Source organism: Trichosurus vulpecula, chromosome 1 (assembly GCF_011100635.1).
Source record: "Trichosurus vulpecula isolate mTriVul1 chromosome 1, mTriVul1.pri, whole genome shotgun sequence".
Lineage (NCBI taxonomy): Eukaryota > Metazoa > Chordata > Mammalia > Diprotodontia > Phalangeridae > Trichosurus > Trichosurus vulpecula.
In genome coordinates, this window is record NC_050573.1 from 141,619,575 (window position 1) to 141,646,772 (window position 27,198).

A 27,198-nucleotide genomic window follows, 5' to 3' on the forward strand; every position below is an offset into this window, starting at 1 on the left:
GATCTTAATCCAGGTCATGTCACTAACTACGGATGTCTACCAAGGCTCTGTCCTGGGCCCTCTTTTCTTGTCCCTCACTCCCATATGTTAAATTATTTTTTTCTATGCAAATAATTCCCAGATCTACATATCCAGCCCTGATCCCTCTCCCAAGCTCCAGTCTCATATCACCAGCCACCTTTTTGTATATTTCAATTGGATTTTCATCAGCATCTCAAACTCAGTATGTCTAAAAGAGAACTCAATATCCTTCCCCAAAAACTACCTCCTCTTCCCCTTTTTCCTATTATACTTAAGGGCACTACCATATTTCCAATCACCCATGCTTGCAGCATCAATGTTATCCTTGAATCTTCACTCTCACTCACCCCACATATCCAATCTGTGGTCAAATCTTATTTCTATCTTTGCAACCCCTTCTCTAGATTTACACAGACACCATCTGCACACTGGCACTCTGAGATGGTCCTTCATTCACACTGTCTATACCTTGAATGTATTTATTTATTTGTAAGTTATCACCTTCTTTAGAATTTGAGCTTCTAGAAGGAAGAAAGCATTTTTGACTTTTTTATTACTTTGTCTATACCCCTAGAACTTTGCAAGGTGCCAGTTCTTAATAAATGTTTGTTGACTGACTGATTCTTGACAGACCACCTGAGAAATCTATGTCACATTTACCATGTCAATGAACAGTGGGGATGTGGGGCAATTTCAGTACAGTAACATCGACACTCCTGTCCATACAACTCTAATCTATAGGGAAGGATTGCTTTACTTGGTTTTCTTTCCAAAGTGAAATAGTATAGTTGGTTGCACTTGTAGAACAGCATTAGAATGTTTTGAAGTTGAGTATGCCATGAAGTAAATAACTGGAAGATTCAGGTAAAAGAAGACAGAGATTATGGGATCATAGATCTAGATTTGAAAGGAACTTCAGAGCCTATCTAGTCCAAGTACCTCATTGTATAGGTCAGGAGATTAAGTTAAAGGATGTTGAATGACTTGCCCAAAGTCACATATGAATAAAAGTCAGAGGTGAAATGGGAATCCCATGGTCCTCTGACTCCAAGGTCAGGGCTCTTTCCACTATGCTACACTGCCTCTAAGGGCATCCTCTTCATTGCTCACTGCCATTCAAATGCATCTCTTAAAAATAAAGTTAAGGAATCCAGGAACTGTCAAAGTAAGCATAGCACCAAGAAAGACATTTGGATTATTTTTGTATTTAATGTAGTGGCAATTTGTAGATGGTTTAGTTGCATACAGAAAATAAAATTTATCTGCTTGGGCTACCTGGAAAGATTATTGTAAGGATCAAATGAGAAAATGAATATAAAAGAGCTTTGAAAGTCACAAAACATCACAGAAATAGCAAGTATAATTTAGAAATGTCCTATTGTCGTTACTGTATAATAACCTTTAATTTTTCTGTAATTTGCATGTCTAGATCTTATTGTATCCTGTGCAATAAATGACCAAGCTTGCAATAAATTTAGCTAAAATGAAAGTTGACACTTTTTCTTAAATTTTATGTGGTAAGAAATGAAGGTATTAATTCAAGAAGGAATCTCAGGGATAGGTGAGACCTTGGGGAAGCATCCTCTCATCCTTCCTCATCCTCCATACAGCCTCACATTTAAACTACCCCAGATAAAAAAGAATCTATTTTTCTGTTCTTTTTCTCAGAAAGATGGGAAAGTTTATGTTTTTGGAGGCATTGCTGCTGTTTAAGTAAATGAAATTATACTGTGCTCTAGGGTGAGTCAATCACTATCTTGATGTCCTACTTTAATTACAAAATCATATTAAAATTGAAAAAACATCATTAAAATTCAACTGAAATAAGTTTACAGAAGTATGCAATCATGTTAAAGAAGTAAATGGTCAGTCACTCAATACAGAGACTAAATGAAGTCAATGGAGCTTCCCTTGACTTTGAACATTACCACACATACATTTTAACAATAAACACTTTTATAAAACTTGAAATGTTCTTCATCAGACCAATCTAAGATCTAATATTTTCAAATATGCTGTATTCACCTTGTAATTTTTTTAAATTAAGAGAATTCCGGCTGGAAATATTTAACCAACCCACAAAATCAAAGCAGGAAAATTAATATGTAATCAGTGAATAACCATGGGAACACAGAGAATTAAAATACAGAACTTACCTTTTTCACTTACACTCTCACTCTCAATCTCAACATCATCACAACTTGTATATTCTGGTGTGGAAGCCAATTCCTCTTCTGAGCTACTCAAGGAAACCTGCCGTATTTTACCTCCTTTCTTTGTTTTATGAGGCTTTGGTGGTGGAGGTCTTACTGACTCAGACTGATCTGAGCTGAGGGAATCATTCCTTAACATGGTTTCCATTTTTTCACGTTTTGTTTTCCGGACAGCAGAACTGGGATCTAAGTGGTGTGGTTTCCTTAATGAGTCAGTGCGCCTCATGTCAGGTCTATCAATAAGGATTGGACTCCTCCGAGGGGTAGGAGGGCTATGATTTGTGCTCCTCTGACGATTAGGACTGGGTCCCTGAGTCTCTCGAGTTCTTTCCATTGAATAAGAGCGCTGGTTTTCCATGGCAGCCCTGCGCTCTGATGTGGACCTTTGCCTTGACTGCCGTTCCATTCTTAGCATAGGAATCCTAGAATCATCAAGTTCCGTATTAGCCAATGAAACATCACTATGCCTTCGCTCATGTCGTGCCCGGGACACTTCAGCATGGATACGCATTTGTTCTTCATAGGGCTGTGGCTTTACTGGGTAACGAGCCAAATTAGGGTCACTTCGGTAGCGTGCTTGGTATTCCTCTTCCCTCCTTTGCCTTTCATATTCATCCCTATTCTCCACATCCTCATCATCTATGTACTCTTTGGAACGTCTACGACTTCTCCTGTTGGAGTCCCTATAATCTACATGTTCAGGTTCTTCAAACAATTGAGGTCCATGATGAGATCTCCTTTCAGCATAATCTGAAGGAGACCTAGGCATTGCACTGTCTGATGTAGCATACTGGGAATATTCGTCTCTCTCTTGCTGTTGATCGTATCTTCTGTTCTGTTCTCTTGATATTGATGGGCTCCTTTTCCTAGGTAGTCAAAGAAAAAAGAAGTTAAGAAGAGTGTCACGGTTATTCACAGAGTAGATGCAATCTTAAAAATCAATCACATGTCAATTCAAAAGTGATGCTCTATTTTCTGATTAAAATACAGTCATTGATATGGAAATATGTTTTGTATCATTGCCTATGCATAACATATCAAATTGCTTACCATCTCAGGGAGAAGGGGTGAGAGAGAGGAAGGGAGAGAAGTTGAAACTGAAAATTTTTAAAAATGAATGTTAAAAATTGTTTTTACATGTAATTGTGGAAAAGTAAAATATTATTTAAAATAGTCACATCATAATAGAAATGTAATCAATATTGATTTCATTCAGTTGAAAATACTTTCATAACATAATTATTGTACTATTTTTCTATTATATTGTGATTATAGTTATGTCATCAAGTATATCATGTTAATCAGCTCCATTGGTCAACTGCTTCCACATTTCCATCTACACTGTACCTGAACCTTCTTTAATGTCTCCCTATTAAAATGTAAGTCCTTCCAGAGCAAATACTATCTTGCTCTTCTAATTATATCCCTAACACTTAGCACAGTGTTTTAAACACAGTAAGCAATTAATACACATCTTTTCATTCATTCTTCTATAAATTCCTATTAATTTAGAAATGCTTGATTGTGCCCTGCCTCGTATAATTCTTTAATTGTTGCCTTTTGTTGGAGCTATGATACCCAGGACACGTTGCTTACCCTCTCTGTGCCTCCTTGATAACCCTCTAAGTGTATGGGTCACTTAGCAGTCACTGAACTGTAGCAATTCAAAGAGTTTCCTCACTAGGAGTCCCTATATAATTTAAATTACAGATCCAGACCAAAAAACAAAATTTTACTTTCCTAAGTAGATTATCAAGTCCTGGGAAGCAAAGATTTTACCTTTGACTTCTTTGTACCCATGTGATACAGCAAAACTCAGTAAATGATAGTTTTGAACTTGTGCTAGGTTATAAATGAGAATATGGATTTTTAAAAAAATAACATTAATTGACTTCATATTGTATTTCTGAGTATTTTCCTTCATGTATAAAACCGAGTATATTATCTTTCCTTCATAGACCTCCTCTTCTTTACAACTTCTTTATTTCTAACTGTGGCACCACCACTCACTGCCAACGTCAGAAGCCTCAGCCTTATCATTAAGACTCCTATTTCCCTTCACATCTCAAATTGAAGTCAGTTACCAAGTTCTGTCAATTCTATTTTGGCAGTATGTCTCCCATCTGTTCTCTCTTCTCTAGCCCCACTGCCACAACCCTAATATAAACTCTCATTGTCACCTGCCTCCCAGGCTTTCCTTCATCCTATTCATCTTTCATACTGCTGCCAGGCTTCACTTCCTGTCACTCATCTGCCCAAAATATCCAATGGTTCCCTATTGCCCAATAAGTAGAATTCAAACTCCTTTTGTCTGGAATTCAAGGCTATTCAAAACCTGACATTTCCTTATCTTCCAAGTCTTTTCTTATATTGTTCTCTTCCGTATACTCCATGCCCTAAATAAACAGGACTAATCTGTGCCTCTGTGAACATTCCCTGTGTCTTTCTCTATGCCTTTGTTCACATTGGTCAATTCACAAAACCCCTATGAAATCCCTACTATGTGTAAGACACCATACTAGGTGATGCAAAGACAAAAACAAAATAGTTCCAGATTTCAAGGAGTTTATGCCCTTCTTCTCCTCTCAGTTAAATTCTTATCCACCATTTTTTCAATTCAAATGTTCCCTTCTCAGACTTCTTTCAGCTCCTGACCAGGTCCCTCCAAACACATATAAAAATGGCTCTGAACAAATTCTAGAGCTGCTGAACCCATGAAATAGCAAAGGGAAGCAGGGCTCCAGGCCGGGATAGCCTGGATGGTGGCTGGGAAGGGTCTGTCACACACAGCTGGGAATGGAACAGGGGAGAGCCCAGCATGGGCCACACTAGGACCAACCAGACCAGGAGCCAGGCAAAACAGGCATAGCGCCCTGAATCAGTGAGCTGTGGCAGTTACCAGAATTCTCAACCCACAAATGCCAAAGACTACAGAGAAGGTTAGTGGGAAAAGCTGCTGGGACAGAGGGAAAGGAGTTCAGGGTTGGCCACCACCCCAGGGGTGGCAGAGGTGGTGCAGCTCTGAGGCTGCTTCCAGAGCTACAGCTGCAGCTGCCTCTGGCCCCAGGCCCACCTGGTGGGAGGAATTAAGCGGAGTATGAGAGTGGGAGTACAAAGCCTGCTTTGCCCTGCCTGGATCTGGGACATAATCCTGGTTGGTGGTTCTTGGGGGAGAAGGAGCACTGGTGTGGCAGAGCTTGCTATGTAGAAATAACTCTGAAAATAGCAGTGCAACCCCTCAAGCTTGGGACAAAGTTCACTCTACTCATACCCCAACAAAAAGCTCAAGGGTCAAGTAGTTGGCTAGGAACATGAACAGGCAGCAAAAATGGTCTCAGATTCAGACTCAGAATTTGGAATCTTTTTTTGGTGACAAAGAAGAGCAAAATAGAGCCAGAAGAAGTCAACAAAGTCAAAGAGCCTACATCAAAAGCCTCCAAGAAAAATATGAATTGGTCTCAGACCATGGAAGAGCTCAAAAAGGATTTGGAAAAACAAGTAAGAGAAGTAGAGGAAAAATTGGGAAGAGAAATGAAAGTGTTGTGAGAAAACCATGGAAAACAAGTCAATGACTTGCTAAAGGAGACCCAAAAAAATACTGAAGAAAATAACACCTTAAAAAATAGACTAACTCAAATTTCAAAAGAGCTCCAAAAACACAGTGAGAAGAAGAATGCCTTGAAAGGCAGAATTACCCAAATGGAAAAGGAGGTCCAAAAGAGCACTGAAGAAAATACTACCTTAAAATTTAGATTGGAGCAAGTGGAAGCTAGTGACTATGAGAAACCAAGATATTATAAAATAGAACCAAAGGAATGAAAAAATGGAAGACAATGTGAAATATCTCATTGGAAAAACCACTGACATGGAAAATAGATCCAGGAGACATAATTTAAAAATTATTGGACTACTTGAAAGCCATTATCACAAAAAGAGCCTAGATATCATCTTTCAAGAAATTATCAAGGAGAACTGCCCTGATATTCTAGAGCCACAGGGCAAAATAGAAATTGAAGGAATCCACTGATCACCTTCTGAAAAAGATCCCCAAAAGAAAACTCCTAGGAACATTGTTGCCAAATTCCAGAACTCCCAGATCAAGGAGAAAATACTGCAAGCAGCCAGAAGGAAACAATTTGAGTATTGTGGAAACACAATCAGGATAACACAAGATTTAGCAGCTTCTACATTAAGGGATCGAAGTGCTTGGCATATGATATTCCGTAGGTCAGTGGAGCTAGGATTAAAACCAAGAGTCACCTACCCAGCAAAACTGAGTATCATGCTCCAAGGCAAAATATGAATTTTCAATAAAATAGAGGACTTTCAAGCTTTCTCAGCGAAAAGACCAGAGCTGAATAGAAAATTTGACTTTCAAACACAAGAATCAAGAGAAGCATGAAAAAGTAAATAAGAAAGAGAAATCATAAGGGACTTACTAAAGTTGAACTGTTTTGTTTACATTCCTACATGAAAAGATGATGTGTGTAATTCATGAGACTTCAGTATTAGGATAGCTGAAGGGAATATATACGTGTGTGTGTGTGTGTGTGTGTGTGTGTGTACGTATATGTGTGTGTATGTGTGTGTGTGTATAGACAGAGGGCACAGGGTGAGTTGAATATGAAGGGATGATATCTAAAAAATAAAATTAAATTAAGGGAGGAGAGAGGATATATTGAGAGAGGGAGAAAGGGAGAGATAGAATAGGATAAGTTATCTCACATAAAAGTGGCAATAAAAAGCAGTTTGTTGGAAGGGAAGAGGGCGCAGGTGAGGGGAAATAAGTGAATCTTGCTCTCATCAGATTTGACTTGAGGAGGGAATAACATACATACTCAATTGGGTATCTTACCCCACAGGAAAGAAGGAGGAAGGGGATAAAAAAGGGGGGATGATAGAAGGGAGGGCAGATAGGGGGAGGAGGTAATCAAAAGCAAACACTTTTGAAAAGGGACAAGGTCAAGGGAGAAAATTGAATAAAGGGGGACAGGATAGGAGGGAGCAAAATATAGTCAGTCTTTCACAACATGAGTATTATGGAAGGGTTTTACATAATGATACATGTGTGGCCTATGTTGAATTTCTTGCCTTCTTAGGGAGGGTGAGTGGGGAGGGAAGAGGGGAGAGAATTTGGAACTCAAAGTTTTAAAAGCAGACGTTCAAAAAAAAGTTGTCTTTGCATGCATCTGGGAAATAAGATTTACAGGCAATGGCACATAGAAATCTATCTTGCCCTACAAGAAAGTAAGGGAAAAGGGGATGGGGGACAGTGGGGTGACAGAAGGGAGGGCTGACTGGGGAATGGGGCAATCAGAATATATGCCATCTTGGAGTGGTGGGGAGGGTAGAAATGGGGAGAAAATTTGTAATTCAGAATCTTGTGGAAATCAATGCTGAAAACTAAAAATATTAAATAATAAAACAATCAAATGTTCCCTTCTACATGAAGTCTTTTCACATTATCTATTGTTGAGAATAATCCTCCCCTAGGATGTCTTGAAACACTTTGTTTTGTACTGCTTTAATGTACTTATCCCTAAATGGAGTTCATCAGGAATCCAACCTTGGTAGTATCCTGTTCTGTTCAATATGTTTACTAATTTACATTGATGAAGGTATTGATGGCATGTTTATCAAATGTCTCATTGTATATTATTATCACTTGTATGTGTGTCTTTTCTCCTTATTAGATTGTAAGCTTAATGAGGGCAGGGGCTCTGGTTTACCTTAACTTTAACTGTCCCTTAGAGTATCTGCATCTGGCACTTTGAATTTATTCATTTATTCAATGAAGATTTATCTAATGCTTGTGAGTCATTGCAGACTCAGTAATGGTTTGTTAAATTGAATTTAATTAAGTTTATTTAAACTAAAAATGAATTACCAAGATCAAAATCTACTGTTTAGTGACCCTTAATTACTGTTAACATTGTAAGTCATAAACATACATTTTTCAGTAGGCTTCAGAAGAAAGAAAAAAGAAGATGAAAAAAATTTCGAAAGTCTTGCTGTTTGGATTAGATACTATGGTTGCAGGGAATGAAGAGTAATATGAAATGCATAAGCATTTTCCACTCAAAATTTTTAAAAGTGTATGACCTTACTATAGGATTTTCTAAATTGCATCTTAAGAGAAAACAATGTGTATTTTCTTTCTCTTAGGCACCCGAATTTTCTTCTTATTCTTGACAAAAATCAATCAATAAGCGTTGATTAGACACTTACCACATGCCAGGCAGTTATGCACTAGGGATAAGAAGACAAAAAATCCTATTATTCTTGTTCTCAAAAAACTTACATTCTATCAGGCGAAACAGTACCTACAACGTTGGTTCAGAACCTCATCATCCTTCACCTGGACTCTTTCCTAATTAGTGTACTTGCTTTAAGCCTTTCCCTATTCTAACCAGTCCTCCACACAGCTACAAAAATTATTTTTTCTTTAAGTACAGATCTGATCATGTCATTCCCCTACTCAATAAAATCTAATCACTCCTTCTTTCCTCTAGGACAAAATATAAACTTTTATGCCTTAGAATGCTCTTCACAACTTGGCCACAACCTTCCTTTCTAGCCTCATTTTCTAGTTCTCCCCCTCCCATACTCTATAATCTACTATGGCTTTCTCTCTTCTCACACTGGGCATTCTTCTCCCTTCCTGATGCCTTTGTACTGAACTAGTATGGTAGCTGTGTGAACAGAGAACAAAGGTCATATGGGAGAGATGCTGTGTTTGTAGAAATTGTAAGATTAGGAAAAAGGAGGAGCTGAAGATAACGCTAACGTTAAGGGGCTCTGACACAAGAAGAATTGTGATGGTCTTGAGAGAAATAAGGAAGTTTGGTAGAGGAGGGGATTTACAGGGAAAGATAATGAGTTCTATTTTGAACATGTCGAATTTAAGATTCTTCAGAACATCCACTCTGAAATATTTAATAGGCAATTAGTGATATAGGAGTCATAAAAGTGATCGTGATTATATTGGGGCTTACTGGGAATATAAATCAGGGAATCTGATTGTTAAACAAATACTAGCTGAGATGGCCAAAAGATGGTGTAGAGAGAAAAGGGAAGCACGTCCAGAGCCCTGGGATACATTCACAATACAGGGGTATGAAACGGACAATGAGCCATCAAAGAAGATTGAGTAAGTGAAGCCAAAAGAGAAAAAGAATCAAGTAGAAGGTAGTTTGGAGAGGGTGGTCCACAGTGTCAGATGTAGCAGAGAGGACAAGGAGGTAAGGACTGAGTTTCAACAACTAAGATATCTTTGGAGAGAGCAGTTTCAGTTGAATGATGAGGACAGAAGTCTGAGTAAAAAGGGATGAGAAGTGATTTTGAATATAGGAAGTGGAGACAATTTGTGGATAGATTTTTCTTCACAGGAGTTTAGCTGAGAAAGAAATGAAAGATATAGAATGATAGCTTGAGGGGATGGTAGAGTGTAGTCCAAATTTTTCTAAGGATAAGAGAGACTTGAGCATGTAGACCAGGGAATGAGCAACTAGAGAGAGGTTGAAGACAATCATGTTGGGGCTGGGAAGGAGAGGACAGAAGAGAGGAGAGTAGAATGATTGAGTAGGACAATCTCCTGGAGATGACTGCAGTATGCAGTTTACTTGTCACATACCTGGGCTTCAAGTCCTGGAGTTACCACTTACTAGCTCTGCAACCTCAAACTTAACCTGGCTAGTGTCAGTTTATTCAGTTGTAAAAGGAAGTGGTGGAAGAATATAATTTTCTTTTTGTCTTTATGTATCCAGTACCTAAAACAGTGAACCGTACATAGACAAAAGGAAAGATTTATGATTTTGTCAGCTTAGGGAACTCCTGATGTAAGAAAACCCTCCACCCACAAAGACCCAGCTTACAACTCATTTATATAACTATGGAAGAGAATAAGCATCTATTCAGCACCTACTGTGTGCCAGGCCCTGTGCTGAGGACTTTATGAATATTGTTTCATTCAATCCTCACAACAAGCCAGGGAGGTAGGTGCTATTATTATCCCCATTTTACAGCTCAGCAAAGGTGAAGTGATTTGTCCAAGGTTGCACAACTAGGAAGTGTCTGAGGCTGGATTTGAACTCAGGTCTTCCTGATTTCAGGACCAGTGCTCTATCCATTATGGGACCTTGTGATACTCAAGGGGTCTGTGTTTCCAATCATCCCATCAGCATTCTAGTGGTATTCCTCAGACAGGAATGGCTGGCACCAGTGTCATCTTCATCAGGAGCCAAAAACAGACTGGATGTGATAAGGAAAAAGAGAATCAAGGCTCTGAAGAAGTCCCAGTAGAACACTACAGCATGGTGAAGGGGAACTTCATGAGTATCTACCCCACAAAGGGGAAAAAGGACTCCCAGGAAGCAGAAGCTGTGCCATTATCCTTTTGTCCCATCAAGTGCTCTGGCTGAGCCCACTTCCCCATGAACTTGGTATGTGTACTGGGCAGTGGGAGATCATGTCATAGACTTTTGGGGGATGTTCTATACCAAATGCTTTTAGCACTTCATTCTCTAAGCTAATTAACTCTGACAAACTAAGTATATCAGCTGATATTCTTGATGAGGGGGAAGCACACCGGTGGAGACTTATGAGCTACAGCATTAAAAAAAAACCCTCCCAACCCCCCAGGTCTAGCTACTTCTAGAGTCCTGAGGGATATAACATGCTTTGGGGACCTGAATTGTCATAGTTCTTCACTTATCATGAGCATCACAATTACAGATGACCAGATGTCCCATAAAATGATTTTTTTGTTCCCTTTGTATTTATAAAATCAACTCCTTTATTTGATTCTCTGCAGAGTTTCTGTACTTGAGGGAAAATTATGTACACACACAAGTAAATATAAAATATAAATAAGTTAATTTCTGTGAGAAAGACACTAAGAACTCAGGGGGATCATGGTAGGCCTCATATAAGAGGTCGCATTTTTGCACAGCCTTGAAGGAAGTTAGGTAAAGCAGAAGAGAATAGTATACTCCAGGTATGAGGAATGGCTTATATTAAAGCACAGAGGCCAGAGAGAAGATGTTTCATATGTGGAACAAGCACAAGAGTTTGACTGGAATGTAGAATGCATGAAGGGGTGTAATGCACCATAAGCCTGTAAAGAGAGGATGAAGTAGGGTTGCAGAGGGCTTTAAATGTCAAACAGAGACATTCACATTTTGTTCTAGAGGCAATAAGGAGAAATGGATGCTTTTTAAGCAGGGGAGGAACAGGCTCAGGCCTGTGGTTAAGGAATCTTAGTTTGGTAACACCAAGGACATCAAACTGAAATACGGTAGAGCTCCTGCTTTCTCAAGGAGTCTGCAGGCTAGCAAGAGAAACAGACGTTTTCACAAGTAATTATAATACAAAGTAGAATGTAATGAGTATAAAGGAAAGGTCCAAATAAACTATAAGAAGAGATTGTTTCCAGCTTAGAGGATCATTCCCATCCACTAAATTGAAACTTGAAAAAATTTTGCAGTTACAAAAGAATATTTCATTTTTCAGGAAAAAAATTCTAAAATTAATTTTGTAATCTCAAAATACTTTCTTTCAGTTTAAAAATCATATCTAAAACATCATAGATATGTCGCACGATGGGATTTGCTAGCATCATGTATATTCAATTCCACAACTTCATAGTCCTTTCTACTTCTCGATGTTATTATTATCATCAATAACTATGAACAATGAGACAAATTTTCATCATTTTCATATCCAAACAATACTTTCTGTTTCCACTTCTTATTATTTGAAAATCACTTTAAAACTGGTTTTAGCATCATTTTCTTTTCATTTTATTAAATCTAACTTTACCTTAATTTTTCCATTATAAAGCACCTATATCAGACTGTTTTCCTTTATTCCCACACTATAATTCTTTTCTATTTGCTTTCTATTCTCCCTCAGCACCTTTTTTTGTCTCACATCTGTCTAACTACTGACACTTCCATTTTCAAAATGATCATTCTTTTTCTGTCAGTTTCCTGCTTAGAAAACAAAAAAATCTTAACTGGCAATCACTTCATTGCCTCCATGGTATAGTAAATGGCAGGAGCTGCCCTTTCCCCTTCCACCCACACATAAAATCATCCTCAGAAATCTGTCTCATTTTATAACTTAGTCTCTGCTCACAGCTTTTACTTGTGTCTCCCTGCCAAACCATTCATAGTATTCCTAACCATCCCCTACAAATGAACCATTCACTTCAGTCTGTTTCATTTTTATAGTCTCTAGTAGTCACTATACTATGTATATTATGTTCATGCTAATAATGTATATGTAACAATTAATGATCTCTTTGAAATTTCACATCAAAAACTTTGTAAAGTCTCTTGGAGAACTCATCCCAATAAACTATTTTTCCAGTTAAAACTTAAAGGCAATTAAAACTGTAATATTTTAGCACTTCAACAATGTATATACCTTGTAATTTATTTAATTTTTAAGTTATTTCTCTTCATTTTCATCTTAGGAATTACAGCCTGTGCCACTTTATGTATTTTATACAATTCCAAATAAACTCCTGATTTTTCACATCCAGTATAAAATAATTTTGAAGTCCTTTAAAAATTTTGTGCCAGTAATTTAGAAACATTCACAAATGTAGTAAAAACATTCAGAATTTTTCAGCTGAAAGAACCATAAATGAATATATTATTTCTCGAATGAACTGAATCAATATTTTTATAATGATACAATCGAAACAACATACCTTAAGGGGTAATCTTTTTTTAAATTATTATAAAGATTTTTGAAAAATGGTCACCTTCAGAAACAATGACAGTATTCTGCCAAAGCACATTTTGTATAAAACTGTTTTTTCTGAAACATTTATAATCCAAGACCCACTTTTAAAACTGTATTCCCTATACTAGATTTATTCCTTATAATCTCAGTTGATAGGACCTCATTTAGAACTTCATAATGAATAAAAAATTAGAGTAAAAGTAATACTTGGAATAGTTAACAATCTGGGAAAATACATCAATATGAATAAAATTGCATGAGTTATGAATCATTGATAATATAAGAATTAAGATCACATTCCATTATTTTAATTCTGCAATGTATGCATTTTTTAAAACCCTACTTTGCAAATAAATTCTAAAATGTGACGCTATTAAAACATGCTGCTCTAAGCATTTGACAGAAATACAAGATCCTACAAACATAAAATAGACAAGTTTCTTTTAATTGCTACAAAAAGTTTTAATTAAGCAAACTGGTGGTATCTTTAATCATCAAATATAATTGAAAGAAGAAATCTCACACTACTTTTTGCGTAAGGCAAATTTAGTTCATTTTACTATTTTACCTTTTGATAAACCCGTGCACATCTGTCGAGCATGAAGCATCATATCCAGGAGAATACATCAATGCCTGTGCCCAGCAGTGCTTTCATTTAATCCTTCTAGCTCCAGTGAAATCATATGAACAGGACTTAATCAGGTGATGGAAAAGTCCCTACTTGCTTACAATCTTTTTATTTCCCCCAATAGAATATTTTTTAAAAAGTTCGGTATAAAATCAACACTAATTCCAGGATCTAGGCATAACATCCCCAGTGGTGGAACTGTTGGATCGGAGTTACTCTTTAATGCTGTTACTGCGTGCTGTATATAGTTAGAGGTCAATTAAGAATGTTCCCTATAAGGAGGATTATGGTACTTAGCTGATTAGTTCCTCACTAGCACTGAATACCAATCACGGAATGCAGCCAAGGCACTCTTACTCCCATGCTTAAAGCAAATTTCAGTATTTATATGGTAGGCCTAGAGTTATGATATTTCTAAGATAAATGTGTTAATAGCATCAATTACTGAGAAGCATCCTGGTCAATCTTTTGCCACTAAAAATATTGAAACGGTCTAAAGATACATTTGTATGAAAGCCACATAAATCTTCTCTCAGCTATTGAAGAATATGGTTCTTCATCTTGATCTAAAATAGGCCGTATTTCCAAAAGTGCTGTAAGGTAGGATGCAGCAGTGTTCTACTGAAATTTGATATTTTCCCTATAGTGATTTCATAAGAAACAGCAGATTGATGACTTCCAAAGCCACCCTTTCCTTACCAAAGTCCTCACTGATCTCCCTCTCTTTGGAACTACTGAAGAACTGAGAGTTTGTATCAAGCTAGATTTAACATTAAATTATAGCCCACCTTTTCTAGTTCTAATTACTTCATGCAGTATTAGACATATACTCCCAATTATGTTGAAAACTTCCTGAGGGCAGGAATGATTCTTCACATTTTAGATCTCCTCATCATAGACCACTCAATAACTCAAAAAGCATTGCTAGTAAGCAGCTACTATGTGCTAGTCACTGGGATAAGCTCTAGGGAAGCAAAGAAAAGGGAAAAAACAACCTTTGCCCTCAAGGAGCCCAAATTCTAATGGAGGAAACAATAGATAAATAACTCAGTATATGCAGTATATGCAGGATATAATAGGTAGATGGTAGATAATCTCAAAGGGGAAGGTACTGGCAACCAGCAAATCAGGAAAGACCTTGTGTAGTAGGTAGGATTTGAGCTGAGCCTTAAAAGAAGCCAGGGAAATAAGAGTTGGAGGAGAAGACAGGGAGCAATACAGAAATTCAGTCCAGGCAGTAAAGGGTTTACAGTACTACACACAACATATATTCACTGATTCATTCAATAAATGTTGAATGCCAACTATAGACAAGACATTTTGTTAGGTAATGCTTGTGACCAATTTGCTGCTCACAAACAAACAAAAAAACCCAACAAAACAGTCTTCCTCTGTGGTGGACTAAGTTTGTGTGGAGATGTGGCTGTTTTTTTTTCCTTTTAGAGTAATATCTAAGTAAATTTTAAAATTGCATACACACTTTCAATTTATCCAAAAGCTAAAATGCGCTTGTCCAAAACAGAATTGTAACACTTCAAAAATGCATAGTCATTGTGGATACTTCCTCCACGTAGTTTACATCAAAATCCCTCTAAAATGTCAGTCATCTTTGGGAGTTACCATGACCAAAAGTGTAATCACTTGGTGGCACACCTAGCAATGAGGCAAGCAGGCAGGCAGGCAGAGGAAGGAAGGAAGGAAAGGAGGGAGGGAGGAAGGGAGGAAAGAATGAAGGGAGGAAGGGAGAGAGGAAGGATGGAAGGACTAATGGAAGAAGAGGAGGGTGGGATAGTGGGAGGGAGGCAGGGAGGAAACTACCTATACATGTTTCCTATACTTCCTCATTTTCTACTTCTCAGCACTTTGCAATATAACTTCCAAACCTTACTACTTAACTGAAACTTCCTCCGAAGTTATGAATAACTCATTCTCTTAACAGTATTAATAAAGCACGTACTATGTGCTAGGCCCTGTTCAAGGCCAGGGGATTAATACACAAAAATAAAACACCCCCCCCCAAGGAGTTTATATGTGGAACTCCTATATGCAGTATACAAGTAAAATGGATTCAGAGGGAACATAGTATAAAACAATACCTGTCCTCATGGAGTTTACAGTCTCCCTAAGGATGTAAGACTTATATATGTGTCAGAGTGACAAATGAGAATATATAGTTAAATAGCAGGAATTCAGGAGGAAGTGATCCAAGAAGTCTTATGATAAGGAGATAAAGGACTGTAATTACTCTGGGACATTTGAGGGCAGCCAACCTATTTAGAGAGCCTCCTCCCCCTCTCCTCCCAGTCCCACACACAAGTGACTCTTCCCAGTTACTTACAGTTTTATACCCTCAATGATCTCTTCACTGATCATTCCACCCAGTGGTCTTTTCTCAGAGTTCATCTTTACTGACCTCTCTGCAGCATCTGACAAAGTTTACTTTTCCTTCCTCTTCTATAATATCTCCTTCTTGGGTTTTTATGATATTGCTCTCCCCTGCTCCCCTCCATCCTTTTTGATCTCTCCTCAGTTTCCTTTCTTGGATCAACATTCATGCCCTATCTCCTAAGTACAAGTGACCCCAAAGTCCTATAGTGGTTTCTTGTCTCTTCTTCTTTCCCTCTAATCTCTCTGTTAGTGAAGTAACAAGTTTCCATGGACTGAATTATCATCCCTCTGAAGATGACTCCCAAATCTCATATTCCCACTGTAGTCCTGAATCACCAATGAAGTTTTGTGGGACATCTCTACCTGGATGTCTGTTAGTCATCTCAAAAATCAACATACACAAAATGTAATTTATTTCCTCACCTCCCATTTATCCCTCTTCCAAAGTTCTTTATATCTGTTGAGAGTGCCATCATCTTTCTAGTAACCCAGGCTCACAAACTCAGAGTCATCGCTGAGTCTTTTCTCTCTCTTACCTCCCATATTTGCTCACTTGTCAAGTTCTGTCATCTCACACATCCATCCCTTTCCTTCCATTCACTATCCTAATTTAGGTCCTCATGACTTGTCACGCTGACTATTACAATAACCTGTCTTCTATTTTCTTTTCTCTCCAATTTATCCTTTGCCAAACTGCCAAAATAACCTGCAAAAGGCTTGCTCAGAAGCTTCATTGGCTCCCTATTGAAAACTCCTGAAATTGATTTTATTTATTATTTATTTATTTATTCCCTTTCACACTCTCTGGAGTCTAGTCAAAATGACCTATTAGCTGGTCCCTGGGCTTGAAATTCTGTCTCTTCTATGTGCTTTTTAATAGGTTGTCCCCATACCTGGGATGCTCTCCACCCTCATTTCTCCCTCTTAAAATGCTTATTTTCCTTCAAAAATCCTCTTAAGTACTGGCTCCTATGTGAAGCCTTTCATGAATCTCTCACTTCCCTATTCCCACCTTCAAGCTATTAGTGCTCTCTCCTTCCTTAAATATGTCCTTACCAGTGTTCATGTGTCATCCCTACCCTCCCGGAGAATGTAATCTCTGGAAGAGCACTACTATTTTTTCTTCGTTTTTCTCCCCTGGCTGCCTATCACAGTGCCTAGTATATTATAAGGGCTTAATGAATGTTTGTTTAATTGAATTTCTTTAAGGCATAACCCAGTTGACACTTGCTGCATAGATTCTTTCCTAATTCCTCTAGCTAAAAATTATCTCATTTGCCTAAAAGTTTCCTTTACGCCTATCACATTCTACACTGTCATGCTTATTTGTATTTACAACATCCTTGTAAGCCCCTAAGGTCAAGGACTGTCATTTTTCTTCTTTGTATCCCCAGAGCATAACACAGTTCCTAACACAGTATTTGCTTAATCATTGTTTGTTGAATCGAACTGAACTGAATCTTTGATCCCTCTCTCTTCCTCATATCCAATTAGTTAGTAAACCTAGTTAATTTTTACTTCAAGTGTTTCCAACCTTTTGCCTCTCTGACTTTCCTACTACCACAAATCTAGTTCTGGTTCAATTGCCTCTTACTTGAACTACTGTAATAGCCCGCCTGATTATTCTTCATTCCTCAACCCCACCCCACTCCCAACCTAAGTTTTCTTATGTACAGCACTAGATTCATAGTCTCTCAGAGTACTTGTTATACAGTGGTGAAGACACTGGACTTGAAATCAGGAACAACTGTTTTTGAATCCTTGTCCATGTGACCCTGGACAAGTCAATTAACCGGTCTTTGCCTTACTTCCCTCACCTGTAAAATGAACTAGACAGTTTTTAAGGTACCTCCCTGCTCTAAATCTGTGACACTATCATCCTAAGTCACCATTTTGATTTCAACCATCTTCTACTCTACGTGTATATAAATGCGAAGAGTACTTGGTGGGGAGCCAGTCCTCCATCTGCCACTTCCCACATATATGACCATTGATCAACCACGTATCTATCCTTTCTAGGACTTAGTTTCCTCGGCTGTAAAATGAACAGGTTAGACTAAATAGCTTCATATGTCTTTTCCTACTACAAATCTATGATCATACTACCTCCAAATTATTTTATGTGGTATGATTCTGTTATAAAGAATATTTTGATTATGTGCATGTGTGTGTGACCTTTGAGATATATCAAGGAAACAGCTGATGCTCAAGCCTTCCTATTGAAACTCAACAAATGAAACAGTGCTGTTTATATAGTAGGGGGAGAAAGGGAAGCATCATATACATGGTCCTCTAAGCTTTCTTGCTCCAAAAGTGCTAGATTTTATTCTTTTTTGCTCTTTCCATGTCCTTTCCCACTGAAGGAAAAAAGAATAGGATATTTTCATTTTAGGGAGGGATTGACACATGGGCACTGACAAGGAAAAAACACTGACTGCACAAGATTATTCTTTGAAGAGAATTTATCTTAACCAGAGCAACAAAGTACTGTCACCATGGCCACCCAGCAGGACAAGGTAGCAGCTTTATTCTATAGATCTTTCTTTGTGACAGGATTTGTCATAATAGGATATTACCTGTAGCTTCTGTGTGTGAAGGAACAATCCTATACACAGAATAGAGTGCTTTATGTTTTGTTATATGGATGAAGAGAATGATAAAAATCCCTATCACAATGACAACTGACAACCACAGCCACAGACATCATCTGATCTATTCAAATCCATTAAATATGTTTTTTTAACCTCTCAGTCAAAAGAACATTCCTTCTCAGGTGGATATAGGCCTGTGCAACCTGTCTTTATTTTCTATCTATCTGCACATCAATTATGCACATGGTCACAGGATGCTAAATGAGGAAGTAAAGCACTTAACTGTACAATTTTGGTAATTTTTTAAGGAGATAAGCAAGTACTCTTCAGAGGTAAATAACAGCACATTACAAAACTAACTTACTCATATGTTGATATTATTTCTATATGATTCTTTCTCCATATGGGAAGAGCACAGAGTAAGTGTGGGCTATTCAGTGGGATAGAATACTACTCTCAGACCTATATAGGAAGTTTTTATTTGGTGGCAATATGTTACCCAATCCATCTGACTACCTTTGATCTTGCTGTTCTACAGTGTGTAATTCATGAATCTTGCCTTGGTTTGTCCATATAACTTTTACGTGCATTCATAGACTATAGAGTTGGCAGGATGATGAGGTATTGTGATTGTTGTTCAGCCATATCTGACTCTTCATGACCTCACTTGTGTTTTTTTTGGCAAAGATACTAGTGTGGTTTGCCATTTTCTTCTCCAGCTCTTTTCACAGGGGAGAAAAGTGAGGCAAATAGGGTTAAGTGACTTGCCCAGGGTCACATAGCTAGTAAATGTCTGAGACTGGATTTGAATTCAGGTCTTCCAAACTCCAGGCCTGGCACTGTATCCACTTATCCACTGAACCACCTAGATGCCCTATGGTGAAGTATAACAAAATAGAAAATGGATTTCAAGTCAGAAGACTCAAGTTCAAAACCCATCTCTGATATGTTAATACCTGGATGACCTGAGGCAATCCAAGCAACCTTTCTGAGTCTCAGTTTGCTCCAGACCAAAATTAAGTGTTTGAGTTAGATCACTTCAGAGGTCCCTTCTAGGTTTAAATGGATGTTCCTCTGAATTGCTGAGTCACACCCTGGAAGAAAGGGGTGTGTAGAGAATACTGCCGCTATCAGAGTAATTTCTACAAGATGTTACATTGGATTGAATACCCAAGCAGTCAGATGTATATAGCAGACATTTAGGATAAAACGTGACTTATAATCTTTAAATAAACTATTTGATAGCATTTTTTGTATAAGGAATTGATTTTTTAAAAATTAAATCTTTAAATCCTCCCAAGATAAAGACTGCCCTACAAATTTCATCAAGTAGTCAGCAATCTCAGTGCGAATTAATGCAAAATAAGCTATAATTTGGGAATTTTTAACCCATTGTAAGATATGAAGCATGATACCATGATCAAAGAATATATTGGCAAGTGATGAAAGGACCTACAGAAGGAAGCTAGAGTGTAAGCAATTTATAAAATCTTAGAATTTTTGAGCAGAAAGGCATCTTAGAAGTCATTTTGTCCAACATTCTTATTTTATGCATGAGAAAATGGGAGCCCAATGATACCAAATTATATGTCCGTACTTAAGAGTCAGTTGTGTGAGACCTCAGTCGCAATTTTCCTAATTTCTAGTGGCTCTCCTACTAAATCTCTCCATTGTAGCCAACACTGTCTAGGAAAGAAGGGATAGACCTGAAGAGCCAATGTAAATACTTTAGTTCTTTTTCCATATACATCCTTAGCATGAAAAGGGTACATCATATGATCATTGCTAGAGGACATCTTCCTCTCATCCACCTCTCTTTACTGGAAGTCCATTCACCAAGTAATCCGACATTAATTTGTTTGCCCAAACACATTCTTCTCTCAGGAAGACTGTTTGCTAACCAGGCCATATGAATATTCCAGCCCAATTAGCAATTGTATTTCTCAATGTAAACTTATACACTGGTATTCTTGTTTAATCCTCTCCCTGAATTTGCTTTTACCAGCCTAAACATTCCTAGGTAAACAAAAGAAATTATGTTTCTGAACCTGTAAATATGAGGAATGTATTTATTCTCCCCCCATCCCCAAATAGACTGACTACATGAAGCTTAGAAATAGCCAGCTATCTACTATTCATTAATTACAACAGGTTTAAAGAGGGTTTCTTAAACCTGATAATCAGCTACTTGTAGAACAGGAGCTATGCCAATCAAGAGATATAATTACATCCGGTAGTCATAGGATAGAGACCTGGAAGAGACAACAGAGATCATATAACCCAACTACCTCAATTTACAGATAAGAAAATTAAGACCCAAAGAAGTTAATTGACCTGCCTAAGATCACACAGGCAACAAGTTGCAGAGGTGGGATTTTGATTCCAAATCCATTGCTCTTTCCACTAATCCATTTCCCACCCATTTGCTCCCCTGGACTTCATCCTGGCCTCCAGAAACTCATCATCCTCCAAGATCACATCAGCTCATAAACTCATACCTCCTCAGTATCTATCTCCTGCCCCTGGAACCACACCCTCCCATTGTTTGGAAAGGTTGGAGGGTGCCATCAAAGGAGAGCTCCTCTCAGATCCTCCAATAAAGAAGTCACCCAGAGCGACCATCTCATCATTTTCCATCTGGCTACAGTATTTCATTATGCCCATATCGGTACCCTTTGATTCCCCTCCCACTTGTACTTTTCAGCCTCTTTTCATGTGTTATCTACCTCATTAGACTGTAAGCTACTTGAGGGTAGGAGCTGTCTCTTGCCTTTCTTTGTCTCCCATCACTTAACATAGGGCCTAGCACATAGTCTCCATTAATAAATATTTATTGACTGAATGATACTATCCCATGCTATCACTGTGAAATGGGACCTCCATCTGAACCAAGTTAGATGGTAACCTAGAACAAATTACTTAAAAGATGTTTGGTGAAGATCTGGAAAGGGAAGGAAGCAATGATTTCAGCAAGGCTTGTAAAGACTTGCACTTGGGTACAAAAAAATCAGCTTCATGAATATAAAACGGGGAAGTCATGCATAGCCAACAAGTTGTTCTGAAAAAAAATCTGAGGTCTTAGTCATCTGCTAGCTCAATTTGAGTCAACAGTTTAGTATGGCAGACAAAAAACAAAGTAAATAAGACCTTGGACAACAGGATGAGTGGCATGACTTTTAGAAATAAATAGATGATAGTCACACAGTCCTCTGCCCTGGTCAGACACATCTTGTAATATTATGTTTAGTTCTAGCACCATGCTTAGTGAAAGGTATTAATAAACGAGACCATTCAGAGTAAAGCAGCTGGAATGATTACTTAGTAGGGCCATATTTTTGCAACTTACAAAACTTAGAAGGAATGTTCAGCCTCCTGAATGTTCAGTCCTGTCTTGCAGTAAAGGAATCTTGCTTTGAATTCAGCTCTTCCACTCACTATGAATACAATCTTGGGCAAGTCAGCTTACATATATGACCTCAATTTCCCCTTTTTGTAAAGCTCTGTTATGTCACTTCAACATTCATAATTCACCATAAGTTCAAATAAACATGTTCAATGCTTCATTTTCAATTTACTATACAAAAATAGTTTTGTTATAACATTGAAAATTTCTCACAAGAAAATAATTCTGAAAAATTTACATTAAAGGAGGAGCAAATTTCATTCAGATAGCTTATATTTATGACAGTGACATCTAATGCTTGATTGATTAGTAAGTATCTATCATATATGACCATTAGGGCAGTCATATGAAACTATATGTAAAGCAATCTGCAAACATTAAAGTGCTATATGAAAATTAGAAATATCAAGGATTAGGCTGGGATTGGGATGGTGGTGGTACCTGGCCTGTACTTCCTCTGATATTTACTAGTTATGTAATCATAGGCCAGTCACTTAACCTCCATGTGCCTTAGGCACTATTGAAACCATGGATCCTTTCTGCATTTGTAACAGAAACTACCACCTCATTTATTTACAGTGTATTTATTTTAATTATAAGCATTGTGCAAACTGAACACTGCAGTTATATTGCAGCTTCCTTGAAAGAGCTAAAATTTACCATCAACTATTTAAGAGCTTTCTAAATTGTTCTGATTACTTAATAATATTGTTTCAAAACACAAATAATTCAATCATACTTATTTCTTAAGGGGGTATTCTTATTTAATACATGGGAATTTACTCATGTAATTTCCATTAACAATAACTTTTAAACACAAATCTGCAGATTCAAGATGGGAAAATAACCCCCTTTACTCCACAGAAACAGCAGTTAGAACCACAGTCTTTTTGCAATTAAAATTTAAAAAAGAATCTGTGGTGCTCAAGCACCAGAAAGAGAAATAATCCAATAAATAAACAATTCATTTCACAAATTACATAAAAGAAGCACAAAGTTAAGAATAGAGATGAAAATCAACTGGCTAATATCCTAACTCAGTTGGTCAGAAGGAGAAATCAGAGGCCAGAATGAGAGTCATTGATCTCTCTTCATCTGAAAGGATGTATTATCCAGTTGCTATCACTGCTGGTGAATTGGGGTCATCTAGAGCTGGAGTAGAATCACAAAGGCATAAATAAGGTGGAACTTTGATTGGTCACATAATAAATTCCCTTTCATTCAAGCAAGACTACTGCCAATCCATTCCAAGTAGATGAGAAGCCAGGTTATTTTAAAGACCTTTCTCAGTGGCCCTTCTTCGTTAACGACAACAATGATTAACATTTATATAATGCTTATTATGTCTCACACACCGGGCACATATTTTTACACATACTTCTTTACATATATTATGTGCCAGGTACTGTACACGTACACTTGACAAATATTATCTCATTCAATCCTCACAATGACTCTGGGAGACAGGTGCTATTATCATTATTCCCATTTTACAGTTCAGAAAACTGAGGCAAACAGAGGTTAAGTGGTTTGCAGAAGGCCACACAGCTAGTAGGTATATGAGGCCAGATATGAACTCACATTTTCCTGATTCCAGGTGCGGTGCTCTACACACTGAGCCAAAAAGCTGTTGTTGTTGATTAGAAACTACTAGTGTCGGGACCTTCCTTTTTACATGCTTACAAATAATGATATGCTTTCTTAATGGAATGCAAAGAAGTCAAAATAAGGGGCCTGAGAGATTTGGGAGTAAGAGGAATCACATTTGGCTGGGAGATCAGGAAAGCCTCCAAGGGGGAAGATGGCATCTGAACTCAATCTTAAAGAAGAAAGACTTAGACTTCAGTTGTAAGAATTAGAGAATATGAGAGTTGGAAGACACTTCAGTGGCTTCCTAGTCTACCCTGCACACAAAAAGAATCTCCACTATCATGTGGCCACATGTGGGCATTCAGCTTCTATTACAAGATTTACCAAGTTGGGGACCCTACCTCCTGAGGCAAGCCCTTTCCACGTTTGGTCAGCTCTAATTGTTATCCATAGAAGGGAGGCAAGTCCAAAAGAATGGAAACAGGGAAATAAAATAAAACAGCAAGTTTGGCATGAGTATAATATGCAAGTGAAAGTATCATAAAATAAAGTAAGAAAGGTAGGATGGAGTAAAATTGTGGAGAGCCTTGAATAGTGGAATATTTATATCGTATTTTACTATTGAGTGACAAAAGGGAGCCACAGGAGGTTGGTTGTGTTTTTTTTTAATGGTTATGTAATATGATCTGACTTGTGCACGTTAACAGCAATATGAAGGATGAATTAGAGAAGAGGGATTGTCAGGGACTTTAGTTAGGGAGTAATTTGAATGGGGAGAATAGCAGGGTATATACTAAGTAGAGAGAATGCTAAACTTAAAGTTAGGAAGAACTGAGTTCAAATTCTATTTCTGAGACTTAATAACCATGTGACATTGGGCAAGTCACTTAATCTCTCAAAGACTACGATTCTTCTTCTGTAAAATAAGAATAATAGCTGTACTATCTACCTGGCAGGCACGTGAGATGCATGTAAAGTCTTTTGCATGCTTTAAGTACTATATAAATGTCTGTTAAGATTATAGTCCAGACAAGAGAGGTTCTGAAAGTGGGTAACAGAAATGGGAATAGAAATAAATGAGAGAGCTTTCAGAGACAGAATGAATAGTATGAGGGAGGGAAGAGGGAATATTAGGAGAATATGCCAAAGTTTCAGGTCTAGGTGACTGAAAGAATGATAGAGACATCGATACAAGTTAGGAGGAAGATCAGGTCTGAAGGAAGAGTCAGTTGGCAATATATAGTTTTTACTTCCTAAAACATCATGCCCCCTCCAGGATAAACTGATCAGCAGAAATCACATCACCATACTGACTCAGCTTTTTGATACCCATTACCTTCTCAACTCCCTCAGTTGCCGTTCCCCTCTGATTAAAGGGCTAGAGTGTAGGGCAATAAACTCTCTTCAAAGCCTTCTTTGTGAACAGCGCAGAACTTCCATTAGCAGGTTTCCACTGTAGAAATATAATGTCCCGATGCCTGCTGGCCCCCGGGTCACTTTTCAACTTCATTTTGTATGTCATTTCCCACCACTAGATTGCAAGCTCCTTGAAGTCAGGAACTGTCTTTTTTCACTTGTATCCCCAGCAAACACTTAGCACAGTGCCTGGAACATGGGTGTTTATGAATAAATGTTTATTAAATCGAATATAGAATTTGAGTGGTGGGCGGGTTGTTGAGATTTTGTGCTATTTTATAAGCAGCTGGAAATGCAAACTGAAGCTAAGGGGTAAGAGTAGGGATAGAGGCAGAACAGTGTAGTTAAATATAATACTGTACAATCTTGGGTTTGAATTCCAATTTTGACAACTGTTATCCATGTGGCTACAGGCAAGTTACGTAACCTCTTTGAGCCTCAATTCGCTTATCCATAAAACCAAGATAAACAACACCCGTACTGCCTAACTCAGAGAGCTGTTTTGAGGAAAGCACTGGTAAGAACTCAAACAGTTAAATAAAAGTATTACCGTTGTGGTTATTATGGTTCTTGCCTTCATAGAACTAATAAATGAAGTCATGTAAGCTAACAAATCACCAATGAAGATAGAAGAAAAAGAGGAGAAAAGAAGAGCATCAATGACAGAGCCTTGAGGATGCATTATTTGGGGTGGGGGGAGGCGGATTGAAGGAAGAAAAGGAGCAAGCAAAGAATTATGAGAATCACGGGAACACAGCAGCACAAAACTCAAGGAAGAAGAAATAATACGAATGACTGAGTGATGGACAATATCAAATAATACTGAGAGATCAAGGACAAAGAACTGAAGGAAAAACACATAGGGTTTGGCAGTAAGACGCTTGTCAGAGAGAATAGAGGGAAGTAGAGAGGGACAGAAGAAGGAGCAAGGGAGGGAGAGGACAGGAGAGCAGAAGAGAGAGATAGAGACAGAGACAAGACAGCAGTGATAGGGTTAAGGGAAAGGAAGTAAAGAAGAGAAGTAGAAGAGACCCAGGCATGTTTATAGGTAGAAAGGAGTCAGTAGATAGGAAGAGATTGAAGATGCCTAAGAAAGAAGTGTTAACAGATAACTAATGTCATAAATTTTGATTGACATCTTATTACCTCTCAGTTACTTTGAAAAGTGGCATGATAATACATTCCTCCTTCCTACTCCCTCTCTCTATTTCCATTCAGAACAATAGGTCTTGAAATAGGGGGAAATGATGAGTCATGTGACTAGATTGAAGAGGTGGCTTCCTCTTGCTAACAGATATGGCCTAGTGCCGCATTTTAAATGCATTAACACTTCAGTATTTTCTAGCTATTTGGAAGAAAGGGATGTAATAATGAAAGTTTCTCCATCACCACTACCATTTCTCCTTACATAATCAGCTCCAAATAGCATAATGAAGATTTTAAAAGGGGACAGCAAGAATGGGATATATACGTGGACTAAGGATATGGATTTTTGTTACTAGCAGAATATATTGGAAGTAGTGGGAAGGATTTGGGTCAGAAGCAAAACAGAGAAATTCAACTTTCTTGGAGGGGGGTGGATTTTGTCTTTCTGGAGGTTGATCTCTTTCTTAGAATTTTCTTACGGTCATTTCAGAGGTCTAAGTGTCCCTGTTTCTCTGATTCTGTACCAGAACTCTCTCTAGCATATTTTTTTTTAATCTGGAAGGCAAGGCTGTGCTTAAACCACATGCTATTAGGTCACCACTTTCTCCCTTCTCTCTTTCTTCTTGATTTGGAGTTAGTAGGGGAAGTAACCCTATTTAAACTAACCAAGCCCAAGAGGGCACAAGGACAGTTAATCTTATTTCATTCTATTTGTAAGAATTCTTGTATTTGTCTTTATGGTTACTGTTAAGAATTATATTCTCAATTTATAGATGTCAGTTTTGGTAGATTTATATGTTTTAATTAAGCTATAAATTTCCACACAAATCCATGTGCCTGACATTCCTGATGAAATGCTAGTCTTTTTCTTGAGGAAAGTTACATCTACTCTATTGAGTGAGATTCAGCCAATGCAATTGTCCAAAAGCTAAATGATCCCTTGAATTCCTGACATGGTAGAGAATTCAAGCGAGCCTCAAAGCCCTTTTGGGAGCAACATCAATAACTAGCATTCCAGAGTATACCAGTATAGAATACGAAAAGCCATGG

The 27,198-nt window shown here is 37.8% G+C and overlaps 1 protein-coding gene across 5 annotated transcripts in view; it reads right to left on the reverse strand.

Moving 5' to 3' along the window:
* The window catches only part of RIMS2 (regulating synaptic membrane exocytosis 2), a 544,900-nt gene that overhangs the window by 475,023 nt on the left and 42,679 nt on the right, over nucleotides 1–27,198 (reverse strand). For all 5 annotated transcript variants that reach the window (XM_036741740.1, XM_036741738.1, XM_036741737.1 and 2 more), the window contains exon 2: nucleotides 2,178–3,100. In XM_036741740.1, coding sequence (XP_036597635.1) covers nucleotides 2,178–3,100 — 923 coding nt within the window. The remainder of the gene's footprint in view (nucleotides 1–2,177; nucleotides 3,101–27,198) is intronic.